Below are 12,372 nucleotides of genomic sequence, written 5' to 3'. Positions count from 1 at the left end.
GTGTAACGGACATGATCGGTCCTGATATGCACGTCTGTAGACAGTGTATGTGTCCAGTCGATCAGTCCTAGTAAAATGGAGGAGTACACGAAAGCAGAATAAGCAGACCTGATTGTTGAATACGGATGAGCCAATGGGAACAGTAGACAAGCTCACAGATTGTATCGTGACAAGTACCCAAGTAGGAGACATCCGGGCCATACCATCTTTCCACGACTGTTCCAAAAGTTAAAGGAAGGAAAGCACGTGGTGCCAAATTACAATTCCATTTCCACACAAATATTTTTGCTTATAACTTTCGACTCGGTCATTTCCGGACCATGGTTCCTGATCTCAAATTGATACATGTGCCCTTTGCCAACATTCCTGAAAGTTTGTAACACCACTTCGGAAACAACCTGTATATAAAGAGCCTGGCATTCTGAAGAACTGACCTTCTGCCCGTCATCATTATACACTGCTTACCTTATACTCAAAAGTTGTCATTTGAAGCGAATATATTACTTACTGCTCAACGGGACGGCACGGCTGTTAGCTCACAATCTCGCAGTTCTATTATAAGCTTAGTCGGCTAGTACATATTTCGAATCAGGCAACTTCTAGGTAGCTGAATTACGAAGCCTACTTGGAACACAATAAGCTAAAAGAGAGGTAGAAAGAACACCGATAAGAGATCCTTACCTTTAGACACATAAACGTAAATAGTGTCAGCCTCAGTGTTGGACGCCCGGCAAGTGTAGTTGCCTGAGTCGCCGTGTGTGGCGTGGTTGATGATGAGACGACTGTGCGTCTTGGGGCCGGGCTCCGTGCTCACGGTGACGCCGCCCCTCGACGTGTCATAGTTGATCATGTGCTCGTTGTGATACCAGAACACGTACTGAGGTGGGGACGGGCTCTGCAACACATTCAATGAAAACCACATCAAACTAATCTACCAATTTAGCTGCATACAACACTACGAAATCTCCCCCATGTTTTTATAAGCATTTAATCACCGGCATAAAAAGCTTATGACGACAGCGGTGCGCGCAATATCACGGGTTCGAAATCCGCGTCAGTCACGGATGATTGAGCATCGGTTGTAAGTGAAATACGGATATTCAGATTTTACAAAACCTGGACACTAAATGTTGGTATTACAGCACTGTTCATTATTTGAAATTTAAATATATAATATTTTGACGTAACTAATAATAATAATAATAATAACAATAATAATAATAATAATAATAATAACAATAACAATAATAATAATGGTTTATTTAACTGGCAGAGTTAAGGACATTCGGCCTTCTCTTCCACTCAACCAGTATGATAGAAAGTTACTATAATGCTATGAATATAACATAATTAATAAAATACAATACAGTACAATTCAAAGCAATACAATACTACAATAGAAGACAATATAATACATAATTAATATAATACAATATCAATTCTTTTCATCTTCACAACACCAATAAAATAATTATGTAATAATAATAATAATAATAATAGTCATACCTAAATTAAATTATTAAACTCGATCACAATTATAACTTCAATTTGACTGCGCCCGTAAGAAATCGTTTAGCCTTCTCTTGAAAGTGGTTATTGTCTGGCAGCCCCTAATCTCCTGAGGTAGAGAATTCCATTCACGGGGGACTGAAGAAGTAAAAGAGGATGAATAGTGGGATGTTCTATGGGCAGGAATTGCTAGGATTTGGCTCTCCTGTGACCTGGTGTTTAGATTGTGATTGGAGGATAAGTAGTTAAACCGGGAACGAAGATAATTTGGAGTAGAAGTGTGGAGAACTCGAAATAGAAGAGAGAGCGAATGAAGTGTTCTACGGTTACTAAGTTCAACCAGGATAAAGATTTGAACGAGGGTGTAATGTGGTCAAATTTGTGAGCATTACTGATGAATCTGACACACATATTGTGCACACTCTGCAGCTTGTTCGAAAGATCAGTTGTCAATTCTGTAAGTATTACGTTGCAATAGTCAAACAGTGGTAGTACGAGGGCTTGCACTAAAGTCTGTTTTAATTCTGGTGGGAGGAAGTTTCTGAATGGGTTAAGAGAATGCATGGTATAGCACACTCTCTTGGATAAGGTAAAGGTATCCCCGTAACATGCCATGAAAGCACTTGGGGGAATAGAGGTAGAGTCCCATGCTTTCCATGACCTCGGCATTAGAATGAGGTGGTGTGGTCGGCACCACGCTCTGAACGCCTTTTACCCCCGAGAAAGAACCGGTAGGGGAGTAGTGGGTACAGTGAGACACAAAATATTAAAACATGCGTTTGCAAATGATAATTCAAGTATTTTTAAAATCAAGTGCAATAGAAATAGACATTAAAACATGGAGTACAATAATACATAAATAAAAATGTTAATAGATAAAGGACAAAATATACAATACGTGTTTGTCAAAAAAATGAAAATGTCTCACTGTTCCGATTCAGGAGGGTACAGTGAGACACCACAGTGTCTATTAACGGACATTGAAATGATTTACATTTATTTCAAAAGAAAGGAAAGCCTTTCTGTCTCTTTATCTTGCCATGTCCTATAGGCTTATTTAGAATCATTTTGATGTCTGACTTCGAAACCATTGAAACATCTGGAACATTTGGAAAAGGGAATTTGCCATGACATTTCCAACTTTTGCGAAAAAATGAAATGAATTTTTGGTGACAACAAAGCTTATAATTTTAAGAATTTAATTTAATTCTTTATTATTTTTTAACATTTTCTTAAATTTTGTGAATAATTTTTTATTTATGAAACCATTAAAATGTGATGTATCCATTATTTTAAACTACAATTCCTAAATTGATTACTAGTATGTTCATTTTTAATGTTAGTTGCCAGTAAATGTAATATAATTACAATCTGTTTTTGCAAATCTTTGATACATGGGAACAGTGAGACGTCTCAGTGTTCCCTTCAATGAAATGTCTCACTGTTCCCCTTACGCATAGTTCGATTAAAATTGGTGCCATCACTTCAAAATCAAAACAAGAAAGACGAAACTTTGCCAAACATAACTTCAAATACCATAGTATTAGGTAACAAAACATTCATATTTCTATATCATTTGTATATCCAATATAACCTTCATTAAACACAAGCCAAAATTTTACTTCTAGAGTGAAAAATTACGAAATATTTTTTTCTTCACTCACCTTTATAACTAGAATTAAATCGAGTATGAAAATACTGTTACTTTACTCATGCAACATACAACTCTACTGTTACCAACATCTCAACATTAAAATTTAGCATCTAATAAAAAATGTCTCACTGTTTTCCCTGTCTCACTGTACCCACTTCTCCCCTACTCAATTTTATAGGAGGCTGAGTGAACCTCGGGGCCGTTCTGAAAGTTTAGCAATGAGAAAAAATCCTGTTACCACCTGGGATCGAACCCCGGACCTTCCAGTCCATAGCCAGCTGGCCTAAATGTTTTGACGTACATATTCTAAATTCGATCGATGCTAACACAAAAAATGAAACGATTTTATTTAATGAAAAGTCGATTTCGGTCGCTAAGGAAACGCTTACGTCATAGCCGATGAACTGAATAATGTGAACGAGTCCATTTCTACAGGCTGTTTCAGAATTCCTATTACAAACTTCTGTCTCGTTCTGTACTGCTGTCCACACCTGTGGAGTAACGGTTAGCGCGTCTGGCCGCGAAACCAGGTGGCCCGGGTTCGATTCCCGGTCGGGGAAAGTTACATAGTTGAGGTTTTTTCCGGGGTTTTCCCTCAACCCAATATGAGCAAATGCTAGGTAACTTTCGGTGTTGGACCACGGACTCATTTCACCGGCATTATCACCTTCATCTCATTCAGACGTTAAATAACCTAAGATGTTGAAAAAGCGTCATAAGATAACCTACTAAAATAAAAAATAAATCCTGTACTGCTCAATGAATGAATCACAACTGATGTGAAAGCCGACTTCGTAGAACTGATTGTAAACAAAAGACACACGATATCAGGGGACTGCAGAAGTCGCCCTCAGCCTATTTTGTTTGCGTACCGTGAGCGGGAGATTTTAAATCGAATTGATCTCGAAACTTGTTTGCATTGAAACGATGCATTTCAGATCATAGGTTCCCAAACAAAACTTTATCTAATTAGTTCCTTCTACAACCCCTAGAAGTTTGTAATTGGATTTATGAAACACCCTGCATATACAAGGAAAATCCGCACACATATACCAACTTATTTGGAAGAATGGGTGCTATGCAATATATTTGAAAACTACGAAAACCAACCTGAAACAAATTTAAATATCACATTGAGAGTTCAGATAAGTTCGAGAATTATAATATCAAATAGTTTGTTTTATTTTCAGTCTATCACTTACCAAGTTATAGCAGCAGAAGTAGACTCTGTTACATCATTACAATATATTAATATGCATCACGAATATTAATATATTGTAATGATGTAACAGAATCTACTTCTGCTGCTATAACTTGATACGTGATAGAATGAAAATAAAACAGGCCATTTGATATTACAACCTGAAGCAGGCAACAAACTGTATGTTGACTGTATGCCAGCAATTTTTTAATTGATAAGAACGTATGGACTTAATATAGACAAACACAGACTGTCGTAATGGGGCACCAGAGCACAGTTTCCAATTTTCTTAATCTCACTGGACAAAATTCATTTTTCGACTTAATTTAATTATATGAGCCGTTCAGAGCAGAAGTGGTGTAAGCCAAAAATGGGTAATGATGGTTAAAGTAAACATTTTTTAAAATAGAGCGCAAAGTAGCAATCAATATTCAATTTATTTAAACTATTAGTAGTCAGTGGATAGCAAAAAGACATATTAATTGCTACTTTGCCCTGTATTTGACAGAATTTTTACTGTAAACCACATCACCCAATTTTTACTTACACCACTTTTGCTCTGAATGGCTCATATAGTTTTATGAATATATGTCCCTGAATGTACGAGGCACCTTATGGAGACAATGCGCTGTATTTCTCGCGGATATTTATTTGTTTTTAGAGTAGCGTAAACATTGCTATCTGCAGTGTTGAATCCACACTCCTCAAAAGGAATAGAGAACGCTTTGTTGAAAGTCTCATTAAGCGCTACTAAATTGTGGTGCTTTCTTCTTTCGCATGAAGTTTGTATATCCAGGTACATGCTTCAACATAATGTGTAATTTAACTATACTTAATTAGAGTCCACAAACGGCTTTTGGCATGAAAGACATTTGTATTTTTTTCCCAAAAAGTCTGTCTTTAACTTGAGTTATAAAATACCAGCTGCTGTCTGCTGTCAAATCGATTTTATATTCATATTCCGACATCATTATCTATATGAAATATTGTTTCATTTGTTACGTATATCTACAAACCTAACCGATATTAATTATTTTCAGTGGCGTGACTAGCTATACCCCGTCGGACACTTTTTGAAGTTAGGTACACAGTAGAGGAAGCAAGACCTGCCCTGTGACTGTCATATGCCGTGGCTTTATAACACCAATAGGTATGGAGAAGGAAGATAATGTTTTAGTATGAGATTAACTTCCATGATGGTAAACATTTACTGATGACGTCATGACGTTGTTAGCAAAAGAGGAGACGATACTAAGGGATAGACTGTGCTACTGGAGCTAAATTACAGCTGTGAGCAGTATTGGAAGAAGATAATTGCAAACTAGACCAAGACCATAGTTGACAGAAGAAAAATAAAAGAAGCAAACTTGCGAATTCTAAATGAGATAGTAGAGCAAGTGGACAATTTCAAATACTTGGAATGTATTATAAACAGTAACATGAGCTGCAGCCAGAAAGTGAAAAGGACAGCAATGGCAAAGGAAGCTTTTAATAGAAAAAACGAACATATTCTGCGGATCTCTGGATAAAGAACTAAGGAAGAGAGTAGTGAAGTTCTTTGTGTGGAATTGTATGGGGCAGAAACATGAGCATCATGAAGAAATGAAGAGACACGAATAGAAGCATTTGAAATGTGGATATGGAGAAGAGTAAAACATGTGAAGTGTATAGACAGAATAAGAAATGAAGCTGTGTTGGAAAGAGTGGGTGAAGAAAGAATGATGCTGAAACTGATCAGAAAGGAAAAAAGGGTCACTGGCTGACAAGAAAAAGTCTACTGAAGGATGCACCGGGAAGAATGGTGAACGGGAGAAGAGTTCGGGGCAGAAAAAGATATCAGATGATAGAAGTCATCAAGATATGTGGATTATATGTAGAGACTAAGAGGAAAGTAGAAAATAGGAAAGATTGGAGAATGCTGGGTTTGCATGAATGAGCTGCCCATGGGCGAACACTTACGTACGTAAGTATGTATGTATGTATGTATGTATGTATGTATGTATGTATGAAACAAACTCTCTTTCTTATAGCTTATTCTTTCCCCGTTGGCATACCTCACGTGAAAGATCTCGACTCCTTATCTGTACCGGAGTAGCGCTGACTCACGGAATTAGGAACTTTTGAACAATATTATAGGACCATTAGGACTAAAAATATTCCCAGTCACATTGAAAATAAAATTAAGATAACTATCGGAGATTTTTCAACAGTAATCTCACTAGAGGTTCTGATTTATCTAGAGAAAATCAAAACTCGAGTGGCATTTAATTGACTATTAAACGATTAGAAGAAAATATATAAAGATTAGAAGTAACGAAGTACTCCAATACAATAAAATATTAATTGACTTACGAAAATAGGACTGTCTTCCAATGTATCATTGTAACATCTCAACATTACAAATATTACGCTAGATGCATGCTAGATGGCAGTGGTGTGTTATGATTATGTGAAGTTATCAGGTGTGCCAACTATGGAATCTTCATTGAACTCTGTAGACGGTTACTAGTCAAGAAGGCTTTGTTTATTCAATTTCATTTTTATTAAAACAGTTGCATTCCACTTCACTTATCCCGATCCCAGTAATCAACGTCACTTTACAGATGATTTTTAATAAATCTTAGTATTAAACAATCTCTGATACGTTACTATCCATAATATCATATAGCAGAAGCTATAACATAACCTAAATGATATAAGCAAGTGTTAGAAAAGTTTTAATTAGGGATTATGAAATAAACAAGAAAGGTTTTAATTAACGATGATGACATAAAAAATAAACATGAATAATTTTTAAAGGAATAATTATTGAAAGTACAATGTTCAAATTTGAATGTTTTAGTGTTTGGTGTTAGTGTTTTATATTTGACGTGTGCTTAAAAGGAATGGAACTCGTTTATGTACATGGTTTATTCCTCAACTTATTCAGGATTTCCGAGTGGTGCTCTTCATTTATTTGTAAATAGGATTTCAGGGAAGATGCATAGCTATGACCAGTGATCTTTATTAATTCTTGTTCTTGAATGCCAATGCGAATCATATTTGAAACTGCTGTGCATCGACTGTAGTGGTTTGTAATCTTCTGTTTTTTTTTTTTTTTTGACGTCCAGACTAGCGCAATTTGAAATGCTGGCAAACAAAGAAACAAATGCTAGGAACGCGATAAAATTAAACAAATGCTAGGGACGCGATAAAATTGTGCGATAAGCAGCCATGATTGGTTGAAATACGTCCTTTCATGCCGTTTTATTGGTCAAAAGTAGTATGACGTAGTAAAAGTGTAACAGTCATCGAAAATTCTTTCTTTTTGGTTAATGTGTCATAGAAGTTAAAGAAAACATTCTTAAAATAAAATGTTGACTGCCTAATTGATTCCTTGAATTTTCCGGAAGAAATAAGAAATTATTTTCCTTGTGTGCCTGGGGATGCGATACCTCGACCGAGAGGGGTTGATCTCAGAAAACCTTTTAGGGAAAGCAGCAATAGAAGTAAACAAAAGAGAAGTTCAAAGTTTACTAGGTGACCTTAGTCCAGAGGAAATTTACTTCACTGCAGAAGCAACTTTGCGAGGTCCAATTGGATCATATCTTCAGTGTATTGTCAGTATGCAATGAGATGTTTTGAGAGAAGTTGTGGCAGAACGTGATTTTGAATTAACTCTACTGTAATTTGCAAATGGTTTGCGACGGCAGTTCGGGGCATATCAGATTCAAGCAATGATTTGAGCAGTAAGGAAGACAGAAATTTGTTAATGAAAATTTATTCACAATTTCATTAGTTCCTCTTCAAATTCATACAAATGAGCCTGTAAAACGAATTGTGTAGCAAAATCCTCGCGCATCTTCTACGAGATTTTGCATATCTATTAAAATCCTCTTACAGAAACAAACGTCACAGTTAATCAGAGAAGAGACAGATGAAGCTTAACAGCAAACCAACGTTCTGAAAACTAACAAGATTGCCTATTGTCAATGCTCGCATTTATATACATTAAATTTATTTTAACATTTGGGAGGCCGGAGGGAAAAAGACTTTTGGGGAGGCCGAGACGTAGATGGGAGGATAATATTAAAATGGATATGAGGGAGATGGGATATGATGATAGAGACTGGATTAATCTTGCACAGGTTAGGGACGATAGCGGACTTATGTGAGGGCGGCAATGAACCTTCGGGTTCCTTAAAAGCCATTTGTAAATAAGTAAGTATTTTAACATTATTTCCGTTCTAGTTTTCTTTGTCGTTTCTGTTCCCGGTTTATTGTGAACCAGCCTTGTACAACACTAATATCACGCAAATCAAAGTCGGGGCTGGAAACCGGTTCCACGGAACTATGAAGCCGCGTTTTAGCACAAAGTCACTAAATACAGGGACATCATTTTATTTTTACTTCAAGTTTTATTGTACCTGAGTTTTTGAATGTACTTCACTCCCACTCCTTCTACTAATGAAGTATAACCGTCCTCCACACAGATCGAAGACCGCAAATACAATCATAGTAACCTTACGGTCATAGTAAACAGTATGTTCCAAAAATATGTTCGCGTTTTCCAGTGACGAAAGAGCTTTCAATATTGCTTCATTTTCCATTTGCCTCCGTCGCATCCCGGTTTCCCCCACCTGCTTCTATTCGCCTCTCTGTAAATGCTAGTGGCTCGGCTGTCTTAGATCTTTTCTGGGAACATTAATTTCTGTTAGGAATTGGACGTCTACGTAATATTATACCCATACAATTGTTTAAAATAACTTAAATAAAAGGGCCTCGTTAAGTAATTAACTGTCACGTGATTTCCTCCCTTTCTACGACCCTGCGACATAACCACTTGGACGGACAGCAGATAGCATTTCTGAGTAAGAGCAGGTACAGAATTATTTCGACATGAGTTACTGATACGAAGTACGAACCTGGTAATTGGAATTAGGTACAATAGTCTATAGTGCGATAATATGCACATTAGAACTGAAGCCTGTGTAGAAATGAATGGCCACCATTTTCAAAAATGTGTTTAAATATCCATATTATGATTATTTTTTAATTTAACTTCATTCTCTATATTGCACGCTAATGTGCTGTAGACAGTATAATATACGCTGCATAATGAATACGTTCACATGGAAAACTCATTGTTAATACTGTACTGTATTTTGATTAAACAAAAACCTAATGAAAGTTATCAAACTCAAAATCGTGATATTTCCTAGTTTACGTAAATGGATGAACTACTTTTCTTTCCTCCTATACCTAGTAAAGTGATTTGTTTGTATTTTACGCCAGTATCATCGAAATCTAGTCGTGGAAGGGGGTAGCAAACGGTGTTTTCGGTTCTTAATCCTTGATCCAAAGGTATAGCCAGGTTAATATTAGAAACGTTAGTAAAAATAAAATGATGTCCCTGTACTTACAATTGCAGTGTCTTTAGAAAACTGTAAACTATTTGTACAGTCACCAATAGTTTAGGAGAAATTGTAAAAGAATAGCTTTCCTAATAAATTCCTCGATATATTCTTTCTTTGTCACTGTCTCATCGGCAAGAAATACTATCTGTACTAACAGGGATGTGAATGTGGGCGTCCGGTGTGGAAAGTCGCTGAACCAGCTGTCCTACTAAATCCAGGTCAATAAATTTTTAAGGTCATTATCTCTGGGTAGATCTTTTCAGTTTCAATCACTACCAATTAAAACAGGGATTTAACAATAGAATTTACGACTGCGTATATATGCTATAAATTCGATTCTAATGTCACTCATTTACTAAATTTGGTTTCATTCTTTTACTGCATTTTCCAGAATTCGATTATCGTAATGGATGTTTTTAACGAGTCCCTTTATTTGAAATCCCCCGATCAACTCATGCTGACTACAATACTAATGAACCAAACACCACCAATTCACCCTCTCGCTCACAGTCAATATTATCGGAAATCGTCCGACGTCGAATTTGGAGCTCTGTATTAATATTTTAAAGAATACATTCGTGGTAGTAATGTATTTTATAATCTTTTCGAAGCGTTTAATATTATGTCCAAAGGGATCAGATACATCAAATGTGTATGGAGGCTCTAATTTATTTAAATGTGGGAAACAATTACAATTTATACAGAAAGCCTATATAAAAAAGGTAACTACCTGGAGTCAACATGTACGGAGAAAGGACAATGAAATGTACAATTTTATATAGTTCAACTAAAATATGTTTTTATATTGACAATCTGTTTAGCATAACTGATGAATTATATGTGCTGTAAATTGAATACTAGACTGTATAGCTCAACTGATGAATTGTTTTAGCTTATACATTGAATTCATCTACTTCATATGAATTGTACAATTTTGTATAGCTTAACGAAAATATGCTTGTAAATTGAATTAACTTGTTTACTATGTGTTATATATGTTCGTATAGTTTGGCTGATGAATTGCATAAGTTTTAAAAATGAATAATGGTCTGTATAGCTCTACTGATGAATTGCATATGCTGTAAATTGAATAGTAGTCTATATAGCTCAATTGATGAATTGTATATTCTGTAAATTGTATAGTAGTCTGTATAGCTCAACTTATGAATTGTTTATGATTATGTACAAATTTGTATAGCTTAATGAAAGTATGCTTGTAAATTGAATTAATCTGCTTACTTTGTATTGTATATGTTTCTATAGTTTTGGTTGATGAATTATATATGCTTGAAATTGAATAGTAGTATATCTCTATTGATGAATTGTTTGTGTTTGTAATTTGAAGAATTTGCATGATATGTATTATCAATTTCTGTATACTACAACTGATTGAATTGTTTATGCCTTAAATTGAATTAACGTACTTGTTTTATATTATATACAGTATTATAGATCAACTGATTAATAATCGTTTGCGTTTGTAAATTTAATTAATCTGACTGGCTATGTCTATATTTTTAGTAGAGCCATCGATGTAGCTCAGTCGGCAGACTCGCTGGCCTGCTGATCCGGAGCTGCGCTCAGGCTTGAGTTGGATCCCCCTTTGGTCTCATTGAATGGTTTTTTCCGAGGTCTTCCCCAGCCGTGGGACTGAAGCCAGATGGCCTATGGCAAGTCCTCAGCCTCACTTCATTTCATCCCCCTTTGGTCTGATTACTTTGTTGGGTTTTTACCAAGGTTTTCCCCAACCATAAGGCAAATGCTGGGTAATCTTTTGGTGAATTCTCGGGCCTCACATCATCTCACTACATCTCGCCAAAATATTGTAAAAAATATTGTAGAAATTTGTAAAAATTTGTAAAAATTGTAATTGAAATATTGTAAAATTTTGACTTGTTCCACATCTTAAAGCTTCATTGCTCATGTAAGATCTATGGAATATAATAAATGAAATGAAATGGACAGGAATAGAATTTCATATTTAGGTCTTGAATATAAGATACGGAATGGATGAAATCAAGAGTCCAATGAAGACACTCATTGATGACTGAGGTCGTAGCTGTCCACATGACTTAACTACAGATAGCTTAATGGTGGCAGAAGAATTTGGAAAAAAGAATGCATTCTCTGAAAAGTGCTTAAAAGCGTTTATGGTTGAAACGAAAATGTAATGAGAAATGATAATTAAGAATATTTATCTAATATTTTGGTATGGTTGCTAAATCGAAACTTCCGATACATAAATTAAATTTGACTCCTCCTCTTCTTCTTCTTCTTCTTCTTCTTCTTCTTCTTCTTCTTCTTCTTCTTCTTCTTCTTCTTCTTCTTCTTCTTCTTCTCCTCCTCCTCCTACTTCTCCGGTTTCAATCATTGGGCTTTTAAGTCTATTGCTACAACATTATTAATTTTATGCTCGACCATGCCGAAATGTAGTAATTATACACCTGGTAGCAGCCCTTTAATGGACCTCATTAAAGTACACCTATTCATTAAAGTTCAGGTGTTCCACCAATCAGAAAATACCATTGTAGCAATATGAAAGCACAATTATCGATTATTCTCGGATATGCAATCTGTTTTTGTAGGAGTTCTGTGACAATTTTAGTAGACGC

The 12,372-nt window shown here is 35.7% G+C and overlaps 1 protein-coding gene across 1 annotated transcript in view; it reads right to left on the bottom strand.

Annotated features, from left to right (window-relative positions):
- Window positions 1-12,372, bottom strand: part of LOC138691404 (opioid-binding protein/cell adhesion molecule homolog) — a 1,391,213-nt gene that overhangs the window by 213,441 nt on the left and 1,165,400 nt on the right. Inside the window, exon 6 of the mRNA XM_069813317.1 lies at window positions 682-895. Within this exon, the coding sequence (XP_069669418.1) occupies window positions 682-895 (214 nt within the window). The remainder of the gene's footprint in view (window positions 1-681; window positions 896-12,372) is intronic.

This window comes from Periplaneta americana, chromosome 16, assembly GCF_040183065.1.
Source record: "Periplaneta americana isolate PAMFEO1 chromosome 16, P.americana_PAMFEO1_priV1, whole genome shotgun sequence".
Lineage (NCBI taxonomy): Eukaryota > Metazoa > Arthropoda > Insecta > Blattodea > Blattidae > Periplaneta > Periplaneta americana.
This window is presented reverse-complemented; position numbering and strand designations above follow the sequence as displayed.